At 50.0% G+C, this 27756-nt stretch overlaps 1 protein-coding gene and 1 long non-coding RNA gene across 3 annotated transcripts; one reads left to right on the top strand and one right to left on the bottom strand.

Moving 5' to 3' along the window:
• Positions 1-83: 83 nt before the first annotated feature.
• On the bottom strand, positions 84-26963 carry BAG3 (BAG cochaperone 3). Of its 2 annotated transcripts, none has more exons than XM_009245845.4 (4): positions 26462-26963; positions 8112-8438; positions 5570-5971; positions 84-1442 (listed from the first exon to the last, which is right to left on the bottom strand). In XM_009245845.4, the coding sequence occupies exons 1-4, from the start codon at positions 26639-26641 to the stop codon at positions 624-626; spliced, it is 1728 nt and encodes a 575-aa protein (XP_009244120.2). In that variant the 5' UTR covers positions 26642-26963; the 3' UTR covers positions 84-623. The 2 variants fall into 2 exon arrangements, with proteins under 2 accessions (XP_009244120.2, XP_024109690.1); XM_024253922.3 differs by having other exon boundaries at positions 84-1439; positions 26462-26956.
• On the top strand, positions 8434-16983 carry LOC129048370 (uncharacterized). Its single transcript, XR_008510669.2, has 3 exons — positions 8434-9954; positions 10866-10957; positions 16762-16983. It is a non-coding gene; the product is annotated as an uncharacterized LOC129048370 (long non-coding RNA).
• Positions 26964-27756: the final 793 nt, after the last annotated feature.

Raw genomic sequence — 27756 nt, 5'->3', positions numbered from 1 at the left:
GCACCTGTCATTTATTCTGACTGAAACCAGGGACAATCTCCATGACGCCACTGCTTTGAAAGATTTAGAAACCACAAAAACCATTTTGAATTATATTATTACTTTATTTTCTTTTTTTAAAATGTAGCATTAAAGTCATCCAACATACAGATATTCCTATGGCTCCTGGCACATTTTACTCTCTCTAAAGTTAGGTATTTTAATTATGAGATGAAGAAAATCATCTCATTAAAATGGCAACATTTCTGATAAATGTGTTTCATATTTATGTGATGGGTAATTGACTCCCCATCTACCCCTCCAGTCCAGAGCTACAAAAGACAGCGCACAACCACAGCTAACAGGTGGTGGGTGCCCAAGTAGACAGGGCTGCAGAACAACAAGCAACGGGGTTAAACTTCTGAAACAACAAGCAACTTCTTTATTTGTACAGAGTAAGAATACAGAAGAAAAGCATCATTTTCCTTTTTAGCCCTTCTATTAGTGTTTTGCCTCCACCCAAGTTACTGCATACCAAGCAGCTAATAGTAAAAACCAACTGACTTAAAGTCTCTGAAATGCATGCAACTTACAATTCCCTAAAGCACACATCGGTTCCGAGTCTGATTTTTACAGGGCAGAGGCTACGGTGCTGTTGGGTTACCAGGGGTGTCTGTCGTGCTGCTGGGGTTTGAAGTCGCTGCTGCTGTGGCTTCTGGCTGCTGGGTTTCTGTGTGGGGATCTTCTGCATTTCCAGCATTTTTCTTGCCCTTGTCTGCTGCCACGGCACCCATCTCCATGATTGCCTGCAGTGGCTGATCCGCTTCAAGGTTGCTGGGCTGGAGTTCATAGACCTGGACTTGACCTGGGACATCAATGGCTTTCTGTTCAAGTTTTTCCAAGATGGTCTGAACCTTCCTGACACCGTCTCTCCTGGCCTGACGCACATCGGCTCGTCCCTCGGGGTCCACTGAATCCAGGGCCAGCAGCTCTTTGGTCAAATACTCTTCGATCATCAGGTACTTTTTGTCAGTCTTCTTGCCTTCAAAGTTGTCTACAGCCTGCTCCAGCCCCTGCACCTTCTCCAGGATGGCTTCCACTTTCAGCACTCCTGGATGTTTTGGGGGAGCCTCGGCTTCTCCTGGTTTTGGAGGTGTAGCTTCTGCAGGGGCAGTGCTGGGGGCTGCCCTCTCTTCTGTAGCCACATTCTTGGGGGAAGAGGGGACAGCAGAAGGGCCAGGGCTGGGAGAAGGACAAGGAACTGGAGCAGGGGGAACTTTCACCTCTACCTTCTCAGAGGGAGGTGGGGGCTTCTGGGAAACAGGTTTAGAATCCACCTCTTTGCGGATCACTTGAATTGGGACGTGTCCAGGAGGGAGCTCTGGTCCAACTGGGCCTGGCTTACTTTCTGGTTTGTTTTCAGGCTGGGGAACAGGTGCAGTTTCTCGATGGGTCATGGGCTGCTGAAAAAAGGACACAAAAAGATATTTTTAATAACTGACTGAAAGTCACAGAAATCGTTTGTAGCTAGTACAGATTAGAAAGAAAACTGAGAAATGGCTTTTTAAAAAAAGTTTAACGTATAAAAGATTTTCAAAATCAATGGCTGTTACAAAATAAAAACATGGTATTAATCATGTGTGTAACCAAACCATTAGTCAGGCTTCCATCGATCACCCCGGGCTATTTGTCTGTTACCGCTCACTGAATTTCTCTGTAGATGGTATTCTTAATGGCAATGAAAAGAAACCCAATAAAATTTTCAAAAATGAAAATAGCTAGCCTGGGCAATATAGTAAGACCCCAACTCTACAAAAAATCTTTAAAAATTAGCCAGGTGTGGGAGCTTGCACTCGTAGTCCCAGCTACTCAGAAGGCTGAGGTGGAAGAATCGCTTGAGCCCAGGAATCCAAGGCTGTAGTGAGCCACAATTATGTCATTGCACTCCAGCCGAGTGACAGAGCGAGATCCTGTCTCAAAGAAGGGAGGGAGGGAGGGAGGGAAGGAGGGAGGGAGGGAGGGAGGAAGGAAGGAAGGAAGGAAGGAGGGAAGGAGGGAAGGAGGGAAGGGGGAAGGGGGGAAGGGGGCAAGGGAGGAAGGGGGAAAGGGGGAAAGGGGGGAAAAGGGGATGGGTGAAGGGGGGAAGGGGAAGGGGAGAAGGAAGGAAGGAAGGAAGGAAGGAAGGGGAGAAGGGGGAAGGAGGGAAGGGGAGAAGGGGAAAGGAACGAAGGAAGGAAGGAATGAGGAAGGAAGGGGAAGGGGGCAAGGGGGAAGGGGAAAAGGAAGGAAGGAAGGAGGGAAGCAGGAAAGGGGGAGGGGAGGAAGGAAGGAAGGAAGGGGGAAGGGGGAAAGGAAGGAAGGAAGGAAGGGGGAGGGAAGGGGGTAAGGGGGAAGGGGGAAAGGAAGGAAGGAGGGAAGGGTGAAGGGGGAAGGGAGGAAGGAAGGAAGGAAGAAAGCAGGGAAGGGGGGAAGGGGAAGGGGGGAAGGGAGGGGGGAAGGAAGGAAGAAAGGAAAAAAACAGCAAAAACTCATGCTGACTGCTGAACTAGGTTGACTCAGAGCAGAGTCCTGAGTGACTCCAGCTCTCAGGTGTTGCAGCCTTGGAGTCGCTGCCTCTGGTCCTCCTTCCTTACACCGTGCAGACAGTCTGCTCACGGTGTGATCTTCTTGTCTCCTGTTTTAGAAAAGATATGATCTTCTTTTTTTAAAACCGTGACAGCCTAGTAGTTTCTGCCCAGACCAATGTATTTTTTTAGAATTAGCCAAGATGCTCTAAATGGTTAACTCCAGAACAATTTTGCTTCAGGATAGCTGTGCTGTAGCCTAACATTCAGCAATGACACAGCGCCTCTGTGCTAACCTCTGGCTGCACAGGTTTTCATGTGACTATAAACTACAGCCATATAGATACATAGATTTTTGTGGGGGACAGGGTCTCACTCTGTTGCCCAGGCTGGAGTGCAGTGGGGCTATCACAGCTCACTGCAGCCTCAACCTTCTGGCCTCAGGTGATCCTCTCACCTTAGCTTCATGATTAGTTGGAACTACAGGCACATACCATCGTGCCTGGCTAATTTTTCTATTTTTTTGTAAAGACAGGGTTTCACCATGCTGCCCAGGCTGGTCTTGAATTTCTAAGCGCAAGCAATCTGCCCACCTCGGCCTCCCAAAGTGCTAGGATTATAGGTGTGAGCCACCACGCCTCGTAAGCCATATATTTTTAAATGAGCTATGCTCAAAGCAAAAATATCTTGACTCTTTTTTTTTGAGACGGAGCCTCGCTCTGTCACCCAGGCTGGAGCGTGCAGTGGTATGATCTCAGTTCACTGCAACCTCTGCCTCCCGAGTTCAAGCAATCCTCCCACCCCAGCCTCCTGATTTGCTGGGATTATAGGCGCCCGCCACCATGCCTGGTTAACTTTTTTTTTTTTTGTATTTTCAGTAGAGATGGGGTTTCACCATGTTGGCCAGGCTAGTCTTGAACTCCTGACCTTAAGTGATACCCCCGCCTCAGCCTCCCAAAGTGCTAGGATTACAGGCATGAGCCACTGCGCTTGGCCTTATCTTGGCTCTTATTCATGTCAGTGAATATCTAACACCTCTTTTAAAATCTCACCCTAATTTCATCAACTGGGAAATAACTGGACTATATTATTTCTAAACTATTCCCAGCTTAAAACACTCAATTCCACTGTAATGTTCAGTTTGGTGAAATCCTGGAAAGCCTCCCAAAAGGGAACTTTGAATCAGCTCTAAAAGGGAGGTTACCACAAACACGGTTAATGGTAAAAACAGGATGAAATATTGTTTCACTGCTTATGAGAAATACACGGGAATGATGTGGAGACAATATCCCTCTCTCTACAAATGGGACCCTCCTAGGATTTCTGAACCCAAGTATGGATCAATGTAGCTGTCTACACTCCAGCAACCTCCTTTTCCATCAAATCTCTTTCGCCAATGCAGACATTCGCAACTTTGGCCCTTACCACTCACAACCCAACCACGCACCCCTCCTAGGTTCTGACAACGATGGCTGTGTAAGAAGTGACTTTAGAAACACTTTAGAGAGGGTGTTCCACAGCCTGTGCTCTTCAAAAACGTCAAGGCCGTGAAAGCAAAGAAAGGCTGAGGGAAGACTGAAGAGAAGTTGCGTCTAAATGCGGTGCTCATGATCCTTGTTTCAGTCCTGGAAGACATCCTGGAAGTGGGGGCAAACTGCTACAAAAAAGATGTGAAAACGGGCTGTGTACTGGATAATAATGTTGTAAGAATGTTAAATTTCCCGAATCTGGTTAAGTCTACCACGGCTACAAACGAGAATGTCTTCCTCTTAGGAAAATATTTGCTATTCAGGGGAAAAGGGACATGATGTCTGCAAATAATTTTCAAACAGTTAAAACACATCAATAATATATGAGAGAAGAAATGACAAGGCGAATGCAGACATATTAACAAACAGTGAACTGGATGAAGTATATGTGGGACTCTGTATGATTCACACAACTCTTCTATGAGGTTGAAATTATTTCCAAATAAAACAAAATTTTAAGAGGAGGGTGCTCTATTCCAGGGCCCTGGCCAGTGTGACCATTTGTAATGAAAGAATATCCCACATTTGTTCACCGGGGGCTTTCCTTTTTAAAAACTGTAGCATTCAGCTGCTCAAGTTGCAGCCACAGGGGGCCCAGGGCTGCTGACTGTTCTGCTGCTAAGCTGCAAGCTGCTTAAACTAAATGACATCCTCTTCCAGGAACCTGCACCTTGTGTCTCCACTGGAAGATAACCAGACCCCTGCCTACAACCTTCCCCAGGCCAGCACGGCTTCCAATCTGCCATAGCTGGCTGATGCCTCAGCAAGGCCACATGGTACCTGATTACAAAGGGAGGAGAGGGGTTAAGACATGGGCCCTGTGGTCAGGCTCAGCCCTAAGCTGAAGAGATAAAATGAACACTTCTGAAATACCCCGAATAAGCACATGTTGAACTCACACAAGTTGGGAGTTCTCATTAAGGGACTCATATGAGGCATCATGAGATGAGAAGGATGAGTAGGCTTCACGGAGGAGACAAGACTGGCTCATCCCTCAGAGGACGGGGAGAACCTATACTGTGCGGGCATTTCAGGGAGCGGGTTCAGCACGGGCAAAGGCACAGGGGTGGGAATGAGCAGAATGGGCCTGCAGAGTGGAGTGGGTAACTGAACGGAAGGTGACACACTGCCTACACCCAAGATGAAGCTGTGGCTGCGGTGTGGATGGGGGTGTGAAGAGCCCTGAAAAGGTGTGGTGGACACTAAGGAACCTGGTCCCAGGTATGTAAGTTCTGCCAAGCTGTTTCGTCTGCTCTAAGTCAGCCGCAATGCACAATGATCAGCCCAGCAAAAGCTGCAGAGTGCGGAGAGTTCACAGCCTGAGCAACTGTCCTGCATTTCTGTTAATACCTAGCAATTTCTCGAATCTCACTTGCCTCTAGGTACACGCATGTTAAATAGGCAGGGATGAAGGGGGAACCCAGGGCACCCACAGAGCTCCTGCAGCCCTGGAAACATACCACCATAACCAGTCTGCTGACGACTAACTTCCAGTACCTGAGGCCTGTCGACCACGGTGTGCACACGGATGGGCGAGGGGGAGTGGAGTGGCGTGCTGCTCCTGGCTGGTGAGCCCTCCCGGCTCGATGCACCCTGGACAGATGACCTGAATGGGGATGCCGCCCGCAGGGGCCGGGGCTCCCAGTCATCCCCCTGGATCTTGTGGTACACAGGCTGGTGGGTCTGGTACTCCCCCTGCTGCGCTGGGTAGTGCGTCTTCTGGGCTTGGTGGAAGGAGGGCTGGGCTGCTGGCCGGGTAACGTTCTGCTCGTGTATCACCGGAATGGAGATGTACCCCCGCGGGAGCTGGTGACTGCCCAGGCTGCTCCTGCCGGAGGAAGGCAGACTGGCCGAGGAGGATGAGGATGAGCAGTCGGAGGCAGCTGGAGACTGGGACCGCTGCAAGAGACACAGGGTAGAGGGCATGACCCCACAAATGACTCCCCTGGCTTGGCATCCTGACCACGCCTTCTGCTGTGCACCTCCTCAGGGCAATCCATATTGTAAGACCTCCTATCTATAATTTTCAATTTTCAAAATGTGGGGTTAAGACTGAGAGCTCTGGGGCTGGGCACGGTGGCTCACACCTGTAATCCCAGCACTTTGGGAGGCCTAGGTGAACAGACCACCTGAGGTCAGGAGTTCAAGACCAGCCTGGCCAACATGGTGAAACCCCATCTCTACTAAAAATACAAAGATTAGCCAGGCGTGATGGCGCATGCCTGTAGTGCCAGCTACTCAGGAGGCTGAGGCAGGAGAATTGCTTGAACCTAGGAGGCAGAGGTTGCAGTGAGCTGAGATCACACCACTGCACTCCAGCCTGGGCAACAGAGAGAGACTCCACCTCAAACAAAGCAAAACACACACACACACACACACACACACACACACACACACAGAGACTCCACCTCAAACAAAGCAAAACACACACACACACACACACACACACACACACAGAGAAGGCTTTGGAGTCAAGGGGCCTATGTTCAAATTCCTAGTAATTAAATCATTTTCTAAGCTTCAATCGAAATATAGGAAGAGTGCCCCTCCCTCCCCAGGATGCTCTGAAGATTAGGTCAGTCACCTGGGCGTGTGCCTCCGCCCCAGGCCAGCACACAGGAAGTGCTCATACAAGGGATGTGTTGTCCCCACTACCCTTTCTCTGCCCATCTACAGAGAACTCGGCTGAGCAACTGGGAGCTGCAAGCATCCCGTGTGACCCAAGGCAGGTCAAGCACCTTTCCCTACTGGGCCACCTTCTATTCACCTCGAAATTGAGAGCATTTCCTCTTCTAAATGCCTTGTTAGCCTAAATTTGCGAAGATGTCTCACATTTATGTGTCACTTTGATTTCTTGCAGCAAAACCATTATAAATATAGGCATTACTTATTTTTTTATTTTTGAGACAGTCTCACTCTATCACCTAGGCTGGAGTGCAGTGGTGCAATCTCAGCTCACTGCAACCTCTGCCTCCTGCATTTAAGCAATTCTCCTGCCTCAGCCTCCTGAGTAGCTGGGATTACAGGAATGTGCCACCATGCCCGGCTAATTTTTGTATTTTTTGTAGAGACGGGGTTTCACCATGTTAGCCAGGCTGGTCTCGAATTCCTGGCCTCAAGTGATCCACCTGCCTCAGCCAGGTACTACCTCTTTAAGAAAAGAAAAAAGCCTCTGGTATCCCACATTAACTGTAACTTTTCACTCTCAAGCAGGTGTGAAGCTGAACAGATTCAGACGGAGCTGAGAGGCAAGCATGACTCTGAGTGCAGATAGGACACGGGAGTTTGTGCCCAGGAACAACACTGGCACACACAACAGGATGATCTGCAGACAGGAAAATGAGAGGGCTTACTGCTCAGGAATCCTACTAGGAATGCCTCAAATCTCAGCTAAGAACCAGATTAAGAACTATTTTTTAGCTATTAATGCACAGAATCCATTGACATATCCCTGAGATGTTTGGCTTCAGGATTAAAATGCTGTCTTAAAGCAGCTGCCTTCCTGACTCCTTGTTTCTTTTGAAACCGTGGTGCACGGTGAGGGCAGGCATGGGGTCTCATTTTCCTATCAACATAGCTCCACAAGCGGTTAAGATTTATCCTTAAGCATTGAACTGAACAAAATAATACACAGCTATCTCTGTGCTTCTGAATAGAAAGCCCAGTGTGAATAAGGAGCATGGAAATTAGGAGCCAGAAGGCAGGCCAGGCTTCCGGTCCCAGCTCTGCTCCCTCCACCTGTGTGCATCTGGCGCAGGCATGCTGCGGTGTGCCCTTCCGAGCCATTCCTTAACTACAAAAAGAAGCCACATGATTCCATGCCCTGCCCCACTGAAGAACAGCCCTGTGAGATGCTGGGGGATGATGTGGGGCCATCACCCTGTCTTTGCTGGGTGACCTCTGATGCTGCAGGCCAGACCCAGATGCCCTGCATGTGAACAGGTGCCTGGCCCAAGGCACTGTACTCGGGGGCGGGGCCCGGCCTGGGAAGCACAGCGGCTTGCTCCCTAGCAGGCCGGTGAGCTTGGCCTCTCCTTACCTCAGGTCCGTGGGAGGCTGGGGGCTGGGCTGCCGCCGCCGCTGCTACCTGTCCACACTGTTTATCTGGCTGAGTGGTTTCTGGCATTCCCCGCAGAGGTGACTGGGACCTCTGAGGAGCCGCTGCTGCCGCCTCAGTTCGGAATCGCTGCATCCCAGGCTGGGGATAGACATGGAAAGGGTGCACCTGCCGGTTCTCAGCGCCTTCATGGAGCACGGGAATGGGAATGTAGCCTGGTCGGAGCTGCGGATACACAGGGTGGCCTTCCCTAGCAGGCGGCAGCCTAGAGCCCTCCCGGGAAGGGCCATTGGCAGAGGATGGAGTCTCCTGAAATAAAAAGTGGAGAAACACGGGCTGGTTAGAAACTGGGAAGTGAACCCTCCTGGCAGAGGCCAATGCCAAACAGTGTGGTGCTTAGGCATTGTGATCTTCCCAAGTGACTTGGGCCTCAAAGCGTCAGCCAGCTCCCAGCCCCTGTACCCTCCAAACCCCCCACCCCATAGAGGCTGCTATTTGGCCAACAGTTTAGGAATCAGGGGCATCAGGAGAAAGCCAAAAGTACCTGTTAAGCACAGGAAAGGTCCCAATTCCCCAAATTGGTAAGACAGGTTTCTTTTCTGGGTGACCCAGGGAAGCGGTGGGTGTAGGAGAGCCGCCCACGCCTGCATTTTCAGAGACCCGGATCAGAAGATGAGCTCCAGGAGCAGGGGTCTGCTCCAACTTCTACATTACAGCAAGCGTCTCTGTTTCCAAAAAAGGCCCGCACATTTCCCAGCAATATAGAGCTTGTACTGGGCCCAAACACAGGACACAGTTTGGGAATCTTTACAGAGAAGTGGGCTGGGGAGCGAGGGCTGCCTCCTCAGGAGTATTGTTAGAACAATTTGCAGGAAGGGGAAGGACAGGGGCGCAGAAGCAGCACAGGAGAGAGGAACACCCAGGGTTAACTGTGTCGCCTAACGATGCCAACTGACAAAGATTCTCTGCTTGACCAAACCTTAGGCTTCTGAAGCATCTCCTAGGCCCATCTGTGCACTTCCTTGTAATGTCAAGTTTTAGCAAAAGACACTGCTAAGTCAGTTTAGCCAGAAACCCCCTCCCCAGCCTCACTATCTGATCAGCTTCCCCAGCCTCCATCATCTCCAGGTACTGTCTAATCACCCTGGCCTGTCTTCGGCAAGAATCCTGTTTGGTCAGCGTAGCCAGAAACACCCTTAGCCCTGATGTTTCCTCTTCTAATTTTCCATCCACACTGCTCCTTGACTATAAATTCCCACTCGCCCGTGCTGTATTTGAAGTTGTGCCCAGTCTCTCCCCACAACTGCAAGACCCCACTGCTGTGGTCCCTGTGCCTATCTCGATAGCCCTGGGTAAATCTTCCTGACTGTGCTTTAACAAGTATCACCGAAGAACCTTTTCTTCAACGCAACAGAGCCTGCTTGGGCAAGGAGCAGTTGGGTCCTTCTCTTATGTCCTCTCTTGAAGTTCTCCCTTCAGTGGCCTGGCTATTTTGGGACCCTTGAGAAGGCCAAGTTCCAGATGTACCACAGGAAAGATCTTATTTCAGACAACAAGGCTGGCCAGTCACTCACTGGGCAATGCCATCTCTCAGCAAGCTGGGCTGCGCAACAGAAGTCCTAACAGTCCCCGAGCGCTGAGGGTCCTTTCCTAGGAGGGGAGCTACTGATAAGTGTCATTTGCATATATCTGTGTAGGGCAACTCTTAAGAAGGGGAGTGATCTTTCCTGATGGAGGCAGCTGTCTGCACAGCGAACAAACGCCAAAGGCTAACAATCTATGAGCTTGCAGGGGACAATCTCTACTGCTGCGGAATCAATCAAAAGTAAGGACAGATACTGAGGGCTGCTCTGCACTTTGAGAGAACAGACCATTAATTCTGTGATGTTTCTATTTGTGTGCAGGCGTGGGCACCAGGTGGCTGACCCTGGTTTAGCCCTTTCAGGCCCATCAACTGCCTCCCTCCTGCTGAGACCCTGCCCTTGGAGGACCTCCAGCACACAGGAAAGGCATGGGTGTCACTGTGTCCTTGGGGACATGGGCAGACAGGCATTCTCAGATTAGAACAGCCACGTGCTCAGGGCGGCGGCATTACATTAGCCTGCTTAACTCTCAGGTCACCCAAGAGCAGGAGCAGGTCCAGGCCTCACATTCAGAGCTGAATTCCTGCCGTGAGACGGCCCTGACGGGGAGCCAGCAAGAGGTGCTGGAGAAACCCTCTGCTACTCAGTGTTGAGTCATAACGTGCCTGTGGGCATTCTGTCCACTCACTGAGGTCCTCCTCCTTCCAGCCAAAATCGGGGCCTGCATTAGTCCTGCAGTGTCATTTTTTCTGGCTGCCCAGGGGCTCGTTGTTTCTTCCCAGCCACGCACAAGAGCCTCAACCATCTGCACACTCCGCACAGCAGGGCCCAGCAGTGAGCAAACCCTCATCCACCACCTGCTCCTGGGGGAACATCCTGCCACCCGCTGAGGAGTCCTATGGGGTTACCAAACCAGCAAGGGGCACTCCCTGCCAACAGGGGCTTAGAAGATGGGCTAAGGAGGCAGGAAACAAACAAGAAGCACAATTACTTGGAAAGCACGGAGGCCCTGAGGGATGGGGAAAGGCACAGGCTCTTCCAGGGTAGACGCCGCCCTAGGTAGGGTCTCAGTGTGATTCGTACCTCTATTCCTAACAGTTCTGTGAGCTTGGGTAATTCTCTTGCCTCTGTAAGCCTTTGCTTCCTTTTCTAGAAAATGGAGCTAGCCAACACCTGCCCTGAAGAAATGTTGTGAGGTTTTATAAGGGCATATCAAGAGGGATGCCCGGAAGACTGGCAATAAATGTGAGTTTCTCCCTAAATATGCACAAAATTATGCTCTTCAGACTCCAAAGTGTCAAAGGAATCAAAAGTGAAGGATAGGGCCAGGCGCGGTGGCTCAAGCCTATAATACCAGCACTTTGGGAGGCTAAGGCGGGCAGATCACCTGAGGTCAGGAGTTCGAGACCAGCCTAACCAACATGGCGAAACCCCATCTCTACTAAAAATACAAAGATTAGCTGGGCATGGTGGGGAGCGCCTGTAGTCCCTGCTATTCAGGAGGCTGAGGCAGGAGAATCACTTTAACCCCGGAGGCAGAGGTTGCAGTGAACTGAGATCATGCCACTGTACTCCAGCCTGGGCAATAGAGCAAGACTTTGTCTCAAAAAAAAAAAAAAAAAAAGAAAGAAAAAGTAAAAGTGAAGTACAAAGTGAATCGATGGTGCTAGAAACCAGAATGGTGATCACTTCTGGAGGAGATGGTAGTGGCTGGGAAGGGTCTCGAAAGAGCTTTCTGAGGTGATGGGAATATTCTCTTTTTCTGGGCAGTGGTAAATGGGTGTATAGCTATGTAAAACTCCATCAAACCCCCACACTGCCCACTCTGCCACATCCTACCCACACTCTCCGGTTTTAACTGGGAGAGCTGCTGATCCCAACCCCTTGTAGCCAGACCCTTCCAGGGCCTGGAGTCCTCAGACAGGCCTTGAGGAGATGCAGCTCCTCCTGGAGGAAGCCCCTGGATCCAGAAGGCCCTTGAGCCAGCCATGAGCTGAGCACCTCATGCAACTCGCTGAGCACATTTTGTGCCTCCATTGAAAGAGAAGGGGAAGAAGACAGGAGAGAGAGGGAGGAAGGAAAAACAACTCTGTCTGCACACAAGACTGTGACAGCAGAGACTGCTTGCTGGAGCCAATATTCAACCTTTCCAGAGACATGGCTTGGTCCACGGGGAAGGAATGTGGTCACTGCAGGCAGGGGCAGTGGTGTCAGAAGAGCAGTGGGAAGCAGTGGCAAGGGGCAGGCTTGGGGGTCAGTGCTGAGCTGAGGGAGATCAGGCTGGAGGCCCAGGGGCCAGGCTGGAAGTGGGGGCTGAGGTCCACCCTTCTGAGTGTTCCAACCATCACAGGAGATGCCTCGGCAAGACAGGGACTGGAAAGGAGAAGCCAGGACATGCTGGGAAGTGAGGAAAGATGTCAGGGAGGGGGAGAGAGCACAAAGCAGGGCAGAGGGCCTGGAGGAGAAAGGGCACCCAGAAAAATGAGAGGCACGTGGGGGGAAGGGGAAAGGTCTCCACTGCGCATGAGGTCCACTGAACAGGCCGAGCCTGCCGGCACAGCTGGAAAGCAGAGACGGTCAGGACAGGCAAGGGCGGCCTGGCTGCTTCTCCAACAGTCCCGAGGTCTGTATTCCTAGGTTTGGGTGAATTAATGACCCATTTTTGCCATTTAATAAAAAACCAAGTGTCTCCTTGTGGGCACTGCATCTAAAAGATATTCCAGGCTCCCCTTCTACTCTGGTGGGGTTTTGTTGAAGAAAAAAAAAAAACACAACAACATTGCTTTAAATAAAAAAACATGAATTTCACAAAATAGGCAATTAAACACTTCTACATGAATGAATAATTTCAACGAAAAATGAAACTCCCACCCATAATGAGGTCTGTGCCGGGAATGCTGATGCCACATTCTAATGTTCCCATCCACTATCATTAGGGTCACAACAGCAAATGCTTCTGCTTTTACTAAGTTAAAAACACCACCTGGGCCAGGCGCGGTGGCTCACACCTGTCATCTCAGCACTTTGGGAGGCCGAGGCGGGTGGATCACCTGAGGTCAGGAGTTCGAGACCAGCCTGGCCAACGTGGTGAAACCCTATCTTCACTAAAAAAAATACAAAAATTAGGCTGGGCGCGGTGGCTCATGCCTGTAATCCCAGCACTTTGGCAGGCCGAGGTGGGTGGATCACGAGATCAGGAGATGGAGACCATCCTGGCTAACACGGCGAAACCCCATCTCTACTAAAAATACAAACAAAAAAATTAGCCGGGCGTGGTGGCCGGCGCCTGTAGTCCCAGCTACTCGGGAGGCTGAGGCAGAAGAATGGCGTGAACCTGGGAGGTGGAGCTTGCAGTGAGCCGAGATCGCGCCACTGCACTCCAGCCTGGGTGACAGAGCGAGACTCCATCTCAAAAAAAAAAAAAAAAAAATATATATATATATATATATACACACACACACACACACACACACACACAAATTAGCTGTGTGTGGTGGCGGGTGCCTGTAATCCCAGTTACTCGGGAGGCTGAGGCAGAAGAATCGCTTGAACCTGGAGGTGGAGGTTGCAGTGAGCTGAGATCACACCATTGCACTCTAGCCTGGGTTACAAGAGTGAAACTCCGCCAAAAAAAACCACACACACACAAAAAAAACACCGCCTGGAAGAGTTAAATTGCCCTTTCTCTCTTCTACGGTGTTTTCAACACAAACTAGCAAAGAGAGATATTTTGTAAATAAAAGAATCAAAAGAAAAAATGTGTAATATTTATAATTCTCCTAGAATCTGACTAAAACATGTCTCTTCAGTCTACTAAGTGTTTTCAAGTTCAAGCACATCCAGATAATGCCTCTTGGTTACACCAGCATCTCTCAGATAAGGCTCACTATGTGCCCCTTCCTGATTCAAGCGGGAGCTCGGAATCTGCCTCCTCAAAGTTGGGGGGACAGCTCTGTGTGATCACGGGACAGGGACTGGGACGCAACCATGGTGACCAAGCAGATGACTGCTGATCCTCATGGCCACCTCATCAGGGCCCGCCTGCAGCTCAGAGCTCATTATCCTTATCTCTGGCTAAAGACATCAGGAACACATATTATACAAAATCCAATTAGGAAAGAAGAGCCCAGGGGCTCAGTCCTGACTCTCACTGCTTATCTCACTATATTAATTTATAAAATGAATTGGTTAATTCTGCCCCCTTGTTTGTGCATTGCATTAAAAATCTGAGGCATGTCTCAGGGCACCGAACAACTCCATGAGATGGCTAAGATAGAAAGCAGGAAAAAAATGACCCCAGATGAGTCAAAATTCGCCCTATTATGTACAAAATATTATGATTAGAGAAAGCCTGAGGTCAGGTTCTGAGCTTTGGTGAGCTGTTGGGCTCGTTTGCTTAAGAGCAGGTCTAAACTGCACTAGTGGTTTTTAGCAGCAACATGGGCGCTGAGGGAACAGCAGGAGACCTGGGAAGAGGCTGCACTTGGTCCTAACGCTGGCTCTGCCCCTAAATACATGTGTTACGGAAGTGGCTCACATGCCCTCTGTGAACTTTAGTTTTCTCAGCTGCAAAATGAAGGGGAGGCCCAAAAATGTTCTAGAAAGCAGTGGTTCTCCAGCGCTTGGGGTATCGAACCACCCAGGAAATGCAAACATTGCAGACTCTAAGCCCAACCCAAGTACTGATTCCGTAAGTGTGTGAGGAAGCCTAAAGGTCCGCACTGAGAAAAACGATGATGGAAAGTTCCTTTCAGCTCTGACACTCTGCGTGGCCCGATTTCCAAAGTCCCTTCAAGCTCTCAACAGCTATACAAGCCCCCAAACAAGGAAAAGTTAATGTCACAGAAATCTAAAAACGACTACTCCTAACTACACTCAAATCATATCAGAATTGCCAGAACTCAGAGCACCCCAAAGTTTCATGTCCCAGATGAAGAGGAGGGCCCGGGTGCAGTGGTTCATGTCTGTAATCCCAGCACTTCGGGAAGCCGAGGCGGGTGGATCATCTGGGTCAGATCCATTCCCAGGAGTTTGAGACCAGCCTGTCCAAAATGACAAAACCCCGTCTTTACTAAAAATACAAAAATTAGCTGGCCGTGGTGGTGGGCATCATAATCCCAGCTGCTTAGGAAGCTGATGATGCACAAGAATCGCTTGAACCCGGGGGGTGAGAGGTTGCAGTGAGCCAAGATTGCACCACTGCACTCCAGCCTGGGTGACAGAGTGAGACTCTGTCTCAAAAAAAAAAAAAAAACAAACAAAAAAAAACCAGAAACAAATGAAGAGAAGGAAGCCTCTAACCCCCAACCCTGTGCCCTAAAAGCAGGGTGGGAACCACAGCCCTCGGGCACCTGCGAGGTGTCTGCCTAGAGAGGCGTACGCCAGGCACATGCATGTTCACGAAAGAGCCGTGGAGAAGAATCTACCTTGACCCACCCACGACTGACTCCCTGTACACTGAGTGCTCACTGAAACCCGAAAATGGGCACTTTCTGTGAGCCCCAATCTTGGCTCCATGGTACAGTGCTCATTTTATTTTTATTTTTATTTTTATTTGTATTTGTATTTTTGAGACAGAGTCTCGCTCTGTCGCCCAGGCTGGAGTGCAGTGGCGTGATCTCGGCTCACTGCAACCTCCGCCTCCCGGGTTCACGCCATTCTCCTGCCTTAGCCTCCCGAGTAGCTGGGACTTCAGGTGCCCGCCACCATGCCCAGCCAATTTTTTTTTTTGTATTTTTAGTAGAGACGGGGTTTCACTATATTGGCCAGGATGGTCTCGATCTCCTGACCTCGTGATCCGCCCATCTCGGCCTCCCAAAGTGCTGGGATTACAGGCGTGAGCCACCACGCCCGGCCACGTACAGTGCTCTTTAAAAAGTGGGTTCCACATCTACAAACCACAGCTTCCATCACTCTGGTCTGAACTAGGAGAAACAGTAACAAAGGCAACTCTTAGAGCTGTCTCGTAGCACTTCCGACTTGGCAGGCCTGGAGTATTAAGTAGGACACAGCCTGTATTAACTGGGTTTTTAGGCCAGAAGAGCCTTCACATGGGTCAAGTGAACACTTCAAAACTTCTAAAACAAAGAAAAAAGATGGAAGAACACAGGAATCCTGGAACTCCCCATATGGCTAAGGCCTGGATCAAAATTAAGTGGCCTGGCTCGCCTCCATCAGGCAGGAAACAAACAAAACACACTTTCTTCCAAAGTGCAACTGGAACTGGGCGTGGTGGCTCATGCCTGTAATCCTAGGACTTTGGGAGGCCGAGGCGGGCGGATCACTTGAGGTCAGGAGTTCAAGACCAGCTTGGCCAACATGGTGAAACCCTGTCTCTACTAAAAATACAAAAAAAAAAAAAAAAAAAAAAACATAGCCAGGCATGGTGGCGGGCGCCTGCAATCCCAGGTACTCAGGAGGCTGAGGCAGGAGAATCGCTCGAACCCAGGAGGCAGAGGTTGCAGTGAGCTGAGATCATGCCATTGCACTCCAGCCTGGGCAAGAGAGTGAGGCTCTGAATTAAAACAACGACCAAAACAAAAAACAAAGTGCAACTGGAGTTGAGCTTCAGCACCCTACCGAAGCTCTCTGCTTGCTAAGATGGGGTGCATGAATGAATTAAGTATTACTGCCCATTTGATACTAAAATAAACAATAAACAGCCATTCACATCCCTACAGCCAAAGTCAAAATCCCTTCAGTCCCCACTGCATTGTAATACAGGGTCTCTCCCACTCCCACAGCACTATTTTGGGCACATAATAGACTTGGGGAAAATTCTGAATAATAAACTAAGTCCACATTCCACTTACAGCACACCTGAGGAGTTAGGCTTTGTCCAAAGACTCCTGGTAAGACAAGAGGTCTGTGCCAACCACATACTCTATAAACTATCACAAGTCACAGGCTACTGGAGGCTTTATCTAATATGCCTGTTACTAAAATATACATTCATTTTATCCTGGGATAAACAGATGACTGTCCTTATGTTTTCAATGGGAAAAACTTTTTTTTTTAGAAGATGAAACCAACATTGCTTCTCTTTGCAGCTGTGTCCAAATAAACAGGAATGAACCAGCATGAGCCTGGGTCTTCAAGGTGCCACCCTGGGTTCCAGTCCCTCCTTGATGCTCACCAGCTGTGTGACCACGGACAGGACTCCTTGCTACTGTTTCCCCAGCTGTAAAGATCCCCATATTTCCCAGGGATTTTTGCAAGAGTTAAGTGAAATAAGGTACGAAATAAGGTACAAGTCTTTGTAAACTCTGAGCTGCTCTGTGCCCTAAACAATTGGGTTTCTTTTTCTTTCTTTCTTTCTTTTTTTTTTTTGGAGACTGAGTCTCGCTCTGTTGCCCAGGCTGGAGTGCAATGGCACAATCTCAGCTCACTGTAACCTCCGCCTGCCGAGTTCAAGCAATTCTCATGCCTCAGCCTCCCGAGTAGCTGGGATTACAGGCACGTGCCACCATGCTCAGCTAATTTTTATTTTTATTTTTGAGACGAAGATTCACTCTTGTTGCCCAGACTGGAGTCCAAAGGCATGATCTCGGCTCACCACAACCTCTGCCTCCCGGGTTCAAGCGATTCTCCTGCCTCAGCCTCCTGAGTAGCTGGGATTACAGGCATGTGCCACCACACCCAGCTAATTTTGTATTTTTAGTAAAGATGGGGTTTCACCATGTTGGCCAGGATGGTCTCGAACTTCTGATCTCAAGTGATCTTCCTGCCTCAGCCTCCCAAAGTGCTGGGATTACAGCCGTGAGCCACCACGCCCAGCCACAATTGCATTTCTTTATTCCACAAATAGTTATCGATGGACTCAGCTTTCCTCCAGCACTAGCTGGTTGGGCTTACTGTTTACAAAGCCTAATTCTTTTTTTAAAAAAAATATTTATTTATTTATTTTAGAGACAAGGTCTCACTATGGGGCCCAGGCTGCTCTCAAACTCCTGGGCTCAAGTGATCCGTCTGCCTCGGCCTCCCAAAGTGCTGGGATTACAGGTGTGAGCCACCGCGCCCTGTTCAACAAAGCCTAATTCTTTAGTCTGTCTCACCAAGTTGGTAGTAAGACGGTTAGAATTAGAAGCCCCTTTATCTGAGAGTCTTTGAGAGTCTTAAGGGGACTAATTAGCAAGGATGTCACTTTCTCTGCTTAAGACTTTATTTAAAGTTTCACAACCTGGAAGCAAACAGCCAAAGACAACTCTAGGGACCTGAGCCCTAAACTACCCGCCTCTCCAACAGGCTGGGCCGCGGCTCTGGGGAAGAGGCCTGCTCTGCAGACAAACTCCTGGCTGAGCAGGGCGCCCAGCTGCACTGACTGTGGCTCCTTGACACATCTCCCTGAGGCCTAGGGAGAAAAGCCAGGCCAGGCTGGGGCACAGAAGGGTCTGCCTGGGAGCAGAACATCTGCTGGCGTCTCCTCAACATCCTCGATGGCCCCTCACCAGGGCACACGTCAGCAATCTCCAGGCCAGGCACCATCCGCAGCTGCTGGTATTTCCCCTGCTGGGGGAACCTGAGTCAGCATCCAGCCTCCCTGCAGCCCCAGCCCTGCAGCCCGCCTCACGGGTTCCATGTGGCAGAGGTAGGAACTGGAATGTGGCCTAAGGTCACACAAAAGTTAGCTTCAGGGCATGTTAGAACCTACCTACCTCTTCTTCAGGGAAAAAAAAAAAGAGCGGAGCCACCTGCTTTAATCAAGCCGAAGTCACAAATCACAGACGGAAACTACCTGAAATTTCCATCCCAGGAAGCAAACTCTGAATTTAGACAGAGCCAAGGAAAACGGCCTCTCTCATCTGCTACATTTCCATGCTAAATGTAATGGTCAGCCACCTGGCAAGTCCATCCTCCAGACACGACCCTACAAGTGCCTGTTAGGTCTCAGTGTACAGGACATCAGCAGACGTGTATTCTGTACAAAATACAATTTCCAAAAGAAAAACATCCTCAGTTCATCAGCTGCCATGCAGGCAAGGGAACCCTCTCTGATGGACGGTGAGACTCCTGAGTCCCGGGGGGGCTCTGCTCCCACCTGCAGTAGCTTCTCAAGCATTTGGTCCACAGCAGCCACACCCCCCAGAAGAGGGTGGTGGCACTTGGAAAACCCCTCCTTCCTTCCACCTGCGGTGACATTTACACCCCGGAGAGCTGGGTCCAGAAGAGCTGTGCAGGTAATTGGCCCCTCAGTAAGGTGGGCTGACGTCCCCCCTTCACAGGCTGGGCTCCTAGCTCCTGCCTGGTACTTTGCGGCTGCACAGACACGGCTGAGGGAGACCCTCCCCTTGAGGAGCTGGGGCTGAGTAAAGCCAGCGCTCTACACAGCACAGTGCAGGAAACAAGGACCCAGCCTATCTCGGGCAGAGGATGGGGAGATGCATCTATGGACGCATGGGGCGGGGGCTGGCAGCTGGGTCAAGGCTCCCGAAAGCCCCGCAGCTTCATCTGTTACTGTTCCTCCACATCCTTCACTCAGAAGGGGCACGGGAAGCCCCAGGGAGGGCTCCAAGAGCCACCTGGACACTGGTGGGGGGAGTCAGCTACACTCCATACAAGGGGGATAAGAGGAGGCCTCGCTTCTAAGAAACAAGACCCCACAGACAGCCAGGACAGTCTGCTGTGTGGAGAGGCCACACACCTATCCACAAACACACTTCTACTCCACAGAGCAGGCTGCAAATGTTTCCGAGAGTTCCACGCATGCATCAGTTCAGGCTTTGGGGCGTTCGCCTCCCACGCACCATCTTCCTTGATTCTCCCAACCCTGCTAACAGAAGTGTTGCTATGCCCACTTCACAGAAGGGGAGACTGAGGCTCAGGGAGGGTAAGTGCTTTGCCTAAGATCTCTAGAACCCAGGTTGGTCTGATGGTAAAGCCAGGTAGATGCTAACCTTTCTGCTACTCCTGTCACAGCTGTACACTGTGATAACATCCGTGTGTCACTAACGTCTCCAAAACCTTCATCTCCCGGGGTAAAACGCAGCAGGAGAGGCAGCAGAAGAGAAAGGCTTCCATTTCACCCAGCCACGCTGGGCTGAGGCTCAGACCTGGAACATTCAGTTCAAGTGTGCTCTAGGTCAGGGAGCCAGTGCTCCATGCTGAGTCATCGGGCCAGCCAGGCAGGGCACACGAGAGTAAGAGCACTCAGCTTAATTCTGAGTCACCACAGCCCCAAGACTGCAGGGACGCCGGGCATAGAGCGCTGTCAGAACCGGGGAAGACCCCGTCCAACCCAGGAAGGAGTGCTAACCCCGCTGGGATGCTCTGGGTCTGAACTGACACTGAAAGGGTGGGCCAGCAAAGGGGCTGGCTTTTCATCTGCACATGAAGGGGCCTTCCCATCCTCCCACTGTTTGAATTTTTAAACCATCCATTCATTTATTAATTCATTCAATGTCAAGGAAGAATTTTTTAAGTAACTGAAAAAAATATATAATTCTACTTTAATAAACACTGAGGAAGATACTTTAAAACAGCAAACGTTTGTTCTCCAATTGAATGCTAAGGAATTTTCCGTAAAAAGTCTCCCCAGTTCACTGGGGCACAGCTCTGTGCTGGGAGCTCTTGGACAGCTGAGCTGTTTACAGGCTCCTGACGCACAGAGCTGGCACTCTGCGATTCTAGGCTTTTCTGAATTGACAGTGAATAAGAACCTTCACGTATACGGTGTCTGATCTTACTGCCAGCCACATGAAAAAAAATTTTTAAGAGACTCCTTTCACAGTGCCAGGGGCTGCTCTCTGCACAGCTATGGAAGTAGGGTCTGGCTGCTGCCAGCTCCCAGCCTCTCCAGCCCTGCTGGAAGATGCTGTGTCATTGGGAGAAACAAAAAAGAGCTTCTCCAGACCTGTAAGGATGAACTTAGGGAATCAATACTGAAGTCCTTTGTGCAGAGAAGGCCATTCACAAAGTAACAAAAAGGAGCAGACCTCCGGGGACCTTTAGGAGCCCAGGACAACTCTGCAGTTCTTAGGAACCAATGGAAGGCTTCCCGGGACACACCTGCACCCTTCACGGGCAGCTCTTCTGTATCTGTCTTCGCGCTCTGGGCAGGCCCGTGTTCCACCCTTCTCCACAGTCACTCAATTCGATCTTTTCTGAGCCTGTGGACCCTGCCAGGCATCAAGAGGCAGCGATGAAGCACACAGACTCTGCCCCAGAACTCTTAACAGGGGTGTGACCCCAAGGCAAAGCAGAAAAGTGCAGAGCTTAGGAAAAAAGATTCAAATTAAAATAATATAGGGTCCAGAGGAGAGACAGCCTGCTTCGGACCAGGGAGAGGCAGGACATGCTTTGTGGCGAATGGCCTCAAAGTGGGCAGACTTGTCCTCTGTATGGTATTTAACACTGTCACTTGCACCCTGTGGGCACTCAGTGAATTTCAGATGGGGTGAAGGAGTGAGTAAAGAGTCGGGCGCATCTCCTAAATCCAGACCCAGGTTCAAGAAACAGACCAACATTTCTGATTAACAGTACAAAGATGGACTCAGGGCTGTTTATCACCTCAAGTTGTGCCTGGGGAGTATAAAGCAGCCGTGCCTGGGGAGTATAAAGCAGCCAGGCCCGCTAAAGGCAACTCTGTCTGTCACCCCTTCAGGAACCCAGATGGGGGTAAAACTACAGAAGTCTTTCTGTTTATCACAGGCCAGGCACACTGCCTCTCCAAGTCTGCTGTCCCATGCGTAAGACACTTCATAGTTTCTACTTCAGAGAGCTGGTGAGGATTTAGAGATAAGGCTACCAAAAGCACCCACTCATATCTGGCACATATATATATAATATATTATATATATAATATATAATATATATATATAAAGTGTGCTGACAGACAGAAAAATACTACATTCATTCCTCTCCCCCCAAATTCTTCCTAAGCTTTTGCAAGCTGCCTGGCTTCCTAAAAGGCTGCCAAGGTCCCAAAGATACCTTCGTCGAAATACGTGACGACTTAGTAACACCAGATACCTCACATGGTATCACATGTGCTACATGATGCATACAGATGAATCCTGCACCTGCAAAACGAGGGGCTCTGGAGCCTGCCTCAGACGGCCGGCTGATGGGCATGGTGGCGCTCACCTATAATCCCAGCTACTTTGGAGGCTGAGGCTGAGGCAGAAGAATCGCTTGAACCCAGGAGGCGGAGGTTGCAGTGAGCCAAGATCGCACTACGGCACTCCAGCCTGGGAGACAGAGTGTGACTCTGTCTCAAAAAAAAAAAAAAAAAAAAAAGAAGGCCAGCTGAGTCTATGCTCTGAGGCAGAAGCAGATCAGGGGTGTCTACTTGACTCACAACAAAAGGGAACCCGGGAGGGGCTGGAGAATAACACGGTCAAGTGTGACACAGGGTTCACTCGTGTTCGCCAGTGCCAGAGGGTCTCAAAGATCCTAATAAGCAAGGCCTTTGTCTTCAGTTTCTTCTGTAAGCTCTCTTAAACATTTAAGAGCACTATTAAAACAGCAAAACTTAAAGGAGAAAGAGTAGGTCTGGATGATGAATGGTTTTCTACTTTGGATGATAAACATCAGAACATAATTTTTAAATGTCAATAGAAAGTAATAAACATGTAGAGTGGTTTATATAAGGTGACTGTGTGTCATTCCAGAAACGAGGACAGCACTAAGCAAGCCTCATGGGTGGTATGAAGCTTTCTGACTCACAAGCAGCCCTGATAGCATCCAACAGTTAAGCCTTCCCAGCCCTGGCTAACGTCAAACGCTGCCGCAGGTCCTGTGTACAGGCTCCACCCTCATAAAGGGCAAATCTACCCTACAAAACGGGACAAATAATGTTCTCAGAGGTGCAGTCGGTTCTCATGTGAACAACACAGGCTGTTCTTTAGAGGGGAAAATGAAAGTCCTGGATGAGCTGGGCTCCAAGGCATCTGGCCATGCTCTTCATCTGCCCCCCAACAAATCACTTTCATGCAGTCACACAGGAACCTGCTCAGCCACAACTGCAACTTGCTGGAAATACGAAGGAGAGAACGGCCACTCATTTCCTGATTGTGCTCTGCCTCTGCTAAGAGGCATAACAGCTTGCAATAGATCTGGAAAGAGCAAAACAATCTCATCTTTAAGAAAATTCAGGAGGATCTGCTGAACCTTAAGCAGAATAAATGGGTCTCTCTACTTCAATCATAACTCGAAACATTTCCAGTGTTATCTGAAAGGATGTTTCTATCTCCCTCTCACAGTGCCTGAGTATAATCTGTTAAATGATTATGGTAAGATTCTGCCAGTGGGCAAGACAGAAAGAAAAGGCTCTGGCTTGCTTCTTCCTGGGGTCCAGGAAGATCTCTGGACCACCTCCCCACTCTCGCACTGCCAGCCACCCTGCCAGACTTTGCAAGGTGCTGTCTCCACTCGCTTCCCATGTCACTCCCATATTCGCACCTCCAGAAGCCCGCGTAACTGGGGAGTTTCCCCAAGAAGGAAAATGGAGGCTTGGGAAAATGCTCTGCAGGATAGATGTTCAGGAGGCACTAAGCCGCAGCTCCTCCTCCCCAAAATGGGATCACTGGCCATTCGTGGCTCCCAGTGCCAGTGCAGCAGAATCAGAACCACCAAAAAAGCTTTTTGGACTTAATAGTTTTCTGGGCCCTACACTGAACAATTCAGATTTGAACATGGGGTTGGGGCAGGGAGGCGATGAGACACAGCCACAATCTGTGTTCTTAACAGGACTCCCTGGAGACTGCCAGGCTGGTAACCCCCAAGATCCATGGAGCTAGAGGGGCCCTGCTCCATGAGGGAGGAAGGTCTCCCTCTCATCCCAAGGAGGCCTGGCGGGAACAGCACTCCAGAATATCCGGCCTCTGTTTATTCAGGGAGGAGCCTGGAGGAGTGGCTGCACCAGCACTGAATGCCATCCTCTGCCAGGAAGGGGCCTGGACTGGTATGAACTTGCCAAATTAGTGGGAAGCCCAAGTGTGCAGAAAATCAAAATCCAAGAAGACTGCAGGTGGGGAGGCCCAGTTGCTTAGAATGGGGCTGGATGAAGCCCAACATCTTTGCCGGGAGCCGTCCTGCTTCAGCAATGACAGAAGATACTTGCTTTCGCTCTGCCCCTCTGTGAAAACAGGGAGTTGTCCTAACCACTTCAGGAGAGGGCAGAGGATCAACTGCAAGACGGCAGTAGAAGACGAAATAAAATACAAAGGTCTAGTCTTTTCTTTCCATTTTCTTACTAACGTGGTTAAATTTTAAACATCCTGAAGCTGAGTCCTGCCCCAAAAGAGAGGTCGTCTCTTGAGCTCCTCATGCTCAATGAACAGCTTTTTACTGATTGACAGCATTTCCTCTTGAAGATGATGATGCTCAGACGGGCCTCAGCTCAGCTCCTCCAAAATCGCCCTTTGTTTTATGCAAGGGCCCTTTTCTCATTATGCATTGAGAAGCCAATTTCAAATACAAAATGATATTCAAGGATTTTCCACTACATTTAGTCTCTAGTAAGGTGTAACTCACACAAGTGCAACCAGATATTGTGTGTGTCAAAGCACAGGATTGAAAGCAATGAAAAACAAACAGCTCATGGGCTGAATGTTAGTTTTCTCCTTAAGTTTTGGTGCCATGCTGACAAGTCTCAAGTCATTCACTTGGTAAAGGGAACTCTTTTCTTGAGTTGATCAGTCCCATTATCAAAATCCAAGCAACCTCAGCACAGAGGTCAGTGACCCAATAACTTGGTGGCCAGGAGGGCACAAAGATAATCAAGTATTCTAGCCTGCACGCTTCAGTTTCCCAAAACATTCACTTCCAACTTCTGAAGAGACACATTGCCTCTTACTAGGACTTTCCTGACACTAGTTCTCTCCCTGTTGTTGGTACTAGCTGGATGACCTTCAAAGTCACACCTGAACTCTCTGGGTTTCAGAAAATAAAGAAGCCTAACATAAGAGATCTTCAACGACTTTTCAACTTTAAAATTTTGACTGTGAAATTTTCAAATAAATCTTTCCAGCATCAGACTTCTGATTTAGTAGTTCTTTTTATTTGCTGAGAAGAATAATGGTAACTAAACCTGCTTTTTTTCTTTTAATAAGGTTTATGAAATCACAGCCTAACCCATGCACCAGGTGGGTACAGGAAGATCTCAACTTGCTGGGTAAGTTTCATGCTGAGAACAAAGTGCTGGGAATGTTTATGTTCAAACTTTATCTTCACTCACAACAAAGGCTGCCAGCAGATACCACTGTCCCTATGTCTACAGGAAGAAGGCCTCAAAATAATAGTTGTAAACCACACTAAAGATCATGTACATCCACGCAGACTCCTAAGAAAGGTGGTTTGAACTGAGTGTCAGTTTCACCGAAAAATGGGTTGAACAGGCACACAAAAAGGTATATGTAACTGTGCCCATCCCAGCTAATTACAGCCTCTTGTACTAATTTTCAAGAATAAATATACAACTAATCTCTCGTAAATGTAAACTGCTGCTTGTACACGGTCTCACTGCTGGGCACCGGAGTTTTATCAATATTGTTAAAACAAAAAGTGCATAAAGATGAAGGGAACTAATACAGGTCTTTCTTCTAAAATAATGGGTTACAAAGCAGTTTTAATTTGGTGAGTTTTTAAATCTTCAAAATAATTTACCAGCTCTTTGCTGCTTTTATCTTGCCCAGACGGCACTAACAATTACGCTTTAAGTATAACATATTTATTTTTAAAACTTTTTATCTTGAAAGCTCAAATTTATAGAAAATTGAAAGAGCAGTATAACTATGATTTTTGAAAATTAACACACTCATTCCAAATTTACGGTTTCAAATTTCATGCTCTTGGGGATTAAGAAGTACATATCCTTGCATGTATGTAAATGAGACATACTTCTGCTGTATTCACAAGAGTATCATTACTCAGTTATTTGTGTACTGGTAACAAATCCTAAGTATTTTAATACCCTAACAAGGCAGGAAGCGAATGCCATTATAAATATACACGTATCATTCTCTTTCTCTCCAGTGTGAGGCAATGTGGTAAGGCAATGGCCAACTGTAAGACAGTCTCAGATCTCTAGTTTAGAAACTGCTGGGGGGAAGCACACCCTGTTTTTTATTTTACAAGTCATACTAGGATACGTATACTAGGATACGTTCATATTGAAAGCACTTTCAAACAATAATACAATTCTAATTTAAAATACACACATACACACATATATATGAATATTTTGACACCACCCTCCAGAGTCACTGGGTGCCTAACATGGGACAGTAGCCAAGATACCCCTCAACCAAGTTGGAGAACTTCAGCGGTAAAATTCCCCCCAAAACCACCATCCAAGCTTGCGAGTGTCCCCCTCGAGTCCGCGGTCAGCGGAATGCGCCGCGGGTCCCGGGCCCGGAGGCCGAGCGGGCCGCGGTGGGCCGGGGCCTCCGGAGCTGACCAGGCCGGACGCCCCTCTCCCAGCCCGGGAGCGCGAGGCCAGCGCCGGACACCCGGCCTTCCGCCCTGGAGTCGAGCCGTGGACGGCACCGGAGCCACTGCGGGGTCGCTTCCCGGGCCACCGAATCCCGGGGCCTCCCTTCGCCCCGACGCCTGTCAAGGGCGGGTCCGGAGCGGGGACTCGTCCGGGCGCAGCGGGAGTGTGTGGCGGGGCGCGGAGCCGGTGTCCGCCCGCGAGGGGCCTTCGCCGACCCCCGGGCCCCGCCGCCTCTCGTCCCCCCGGCCCAGCCCACTCCCCGCCGCCTGCCGTCGAGGTGGCGCCGCCGACCAGGGCGGGTCGCGGGCCCGGCTCACCTTGGGGCCCTCGGAGGGCACGCGCGGGTCGTTCCACGTCGTGGTGCGGCTGTTGTGGTCCACGAAGAAGGGCCAGCCGGTCTGCGGGTCGATCTTGATCTCCCAGCCAGGGGGCAAAGGGTCGCGGTCACCGTTGCCGGACGCCACCTGCATCATAGGCGAGTGGGTGGCGGCGCTCATGCTGGGTCGGGGTCTGCCCGCCGGGGTGCGGGTGCGGGGCGCTGGCTCCGGGCGCCGAGTCTCTGGCCGGGCCGCCGCCGTGGGCCCCTCTCCGCCGCCGACGTGTCCGGGAAGCAGGCGCCGGGCACCTTTATGAATTAAAGGCGGGGGTGACGTGGCCAGAGAGGGGTGGAAGTGTCTGGAAATAGCCTCCTCGCTGCCAGAGGGGAAGGAGGAGATAAAGGGAGGTAGCAACTGGCCGGCTAGAAACTTCTGGTCCAGTCCAGAGAAGTTGGCTGCGGCCCGCGGTTGGATGCGGAGCTCCGCCCTGAGTCATCGGCTATAATCGCGGCGGGCGGGGCTGAGGGGCGGGGGCGGGGCCTCGGTCCGCTCGCCCCTCCCCCACCTCCTCCCGCCCCTCCCCCCTCCGCCTCGTGCGCGTGCCCGGGCCCGGGTCGCCGCGGGCGGGCGTGGGCGCGCCTTCGGGGTCCGCCTGCGGGTGGGAAGCCGGACGAGCTGGACTGCGGGCGTCCTCCGTGCGCCCCGGGCGGGTTTCGGCTTTCGTACTCGCTCTCTCCCTCTCCTTTGTGCCGAGTGAGTGTTCCTGGGGCTGGAGCCCGTGCTCCCCGTGCCTGCCGCCCCTCCTTCCTGTACAAACAAAGCCATCTCGCCCACCTCCGCCCCCTCCCCCATGTATGATAGCCGGGGACCCTGAGGGCTGTCCGGGAGGAGCGCGGGGACGCTCATCTGACAACGGAAGGAAGCCAGGGAGAAAATGGAAGTCAGTGCAAACTCACCTGCCTTTGGAAACTTCAAGAAAAAAAGATTGTATCAGCTGATGGCTTTTAGTCTCCTAGACTAAAAAGAAAGTTTCGTTGCAGTGAACAGCTTTAAAGATAAATCACATTTTCTTGGGTTTGGATCTTTTTTATGATAGAGGTTGGTTCTTGCTATCTTACATCTTGACCCTGATTTGGGAAGTAAAGACCGAACCTAACCATGACATTTTTTGTTTGGTTTATTCAATTGCATTTGTAACCTGTCAAAGGAGAAAATTACAACACATTTAAAGATCTTTTTTGTTGTTGTTGTTGTTGATTTTCATTTTTTAACTTTTATTGTTAGTTTAAAGATCT

Source organism: Pongo abelii, chromosome 8 (genome assembly GCF_028885655.2).
Source record: "Pongo abelii isolate AG06213 chromosome 8, NHGRI_mPonAbe1-v2.0_pri, whole genome shotgun sequence".
NCBI lineage: Eukaryota > Metazoa > Chordata > Mammalia > Primates > Hominidae > Pongo > Pongo abelii.
This window is presented reverse-complemented; position numbering and strand designations above follow the sequence as displayed.

Coding starts and splice junctions, on each gene's coding strand:
- BAG3 (XM_009245845.4), bottom strand. CDS start 26,641: ATGAGCGCCGCCACCCACTCGCCTATGATGCAGGTGGCGTCCGGCAAC. Junction 8,439..26,461: donor TGCCCTCCGAGGGCCCCAAG/GTGAGCCGGGCC, acceptor TTTTTATTTCAG/GAGACTCCATCCTCTGCCAA. Junction 1,443..5,569: donor CCGTGGTCGACAGGCCTCAG/GTACTGGAAGTT, acceptor TCCTTTTTTCAG/CAGCCCATGACCCATCGAGA.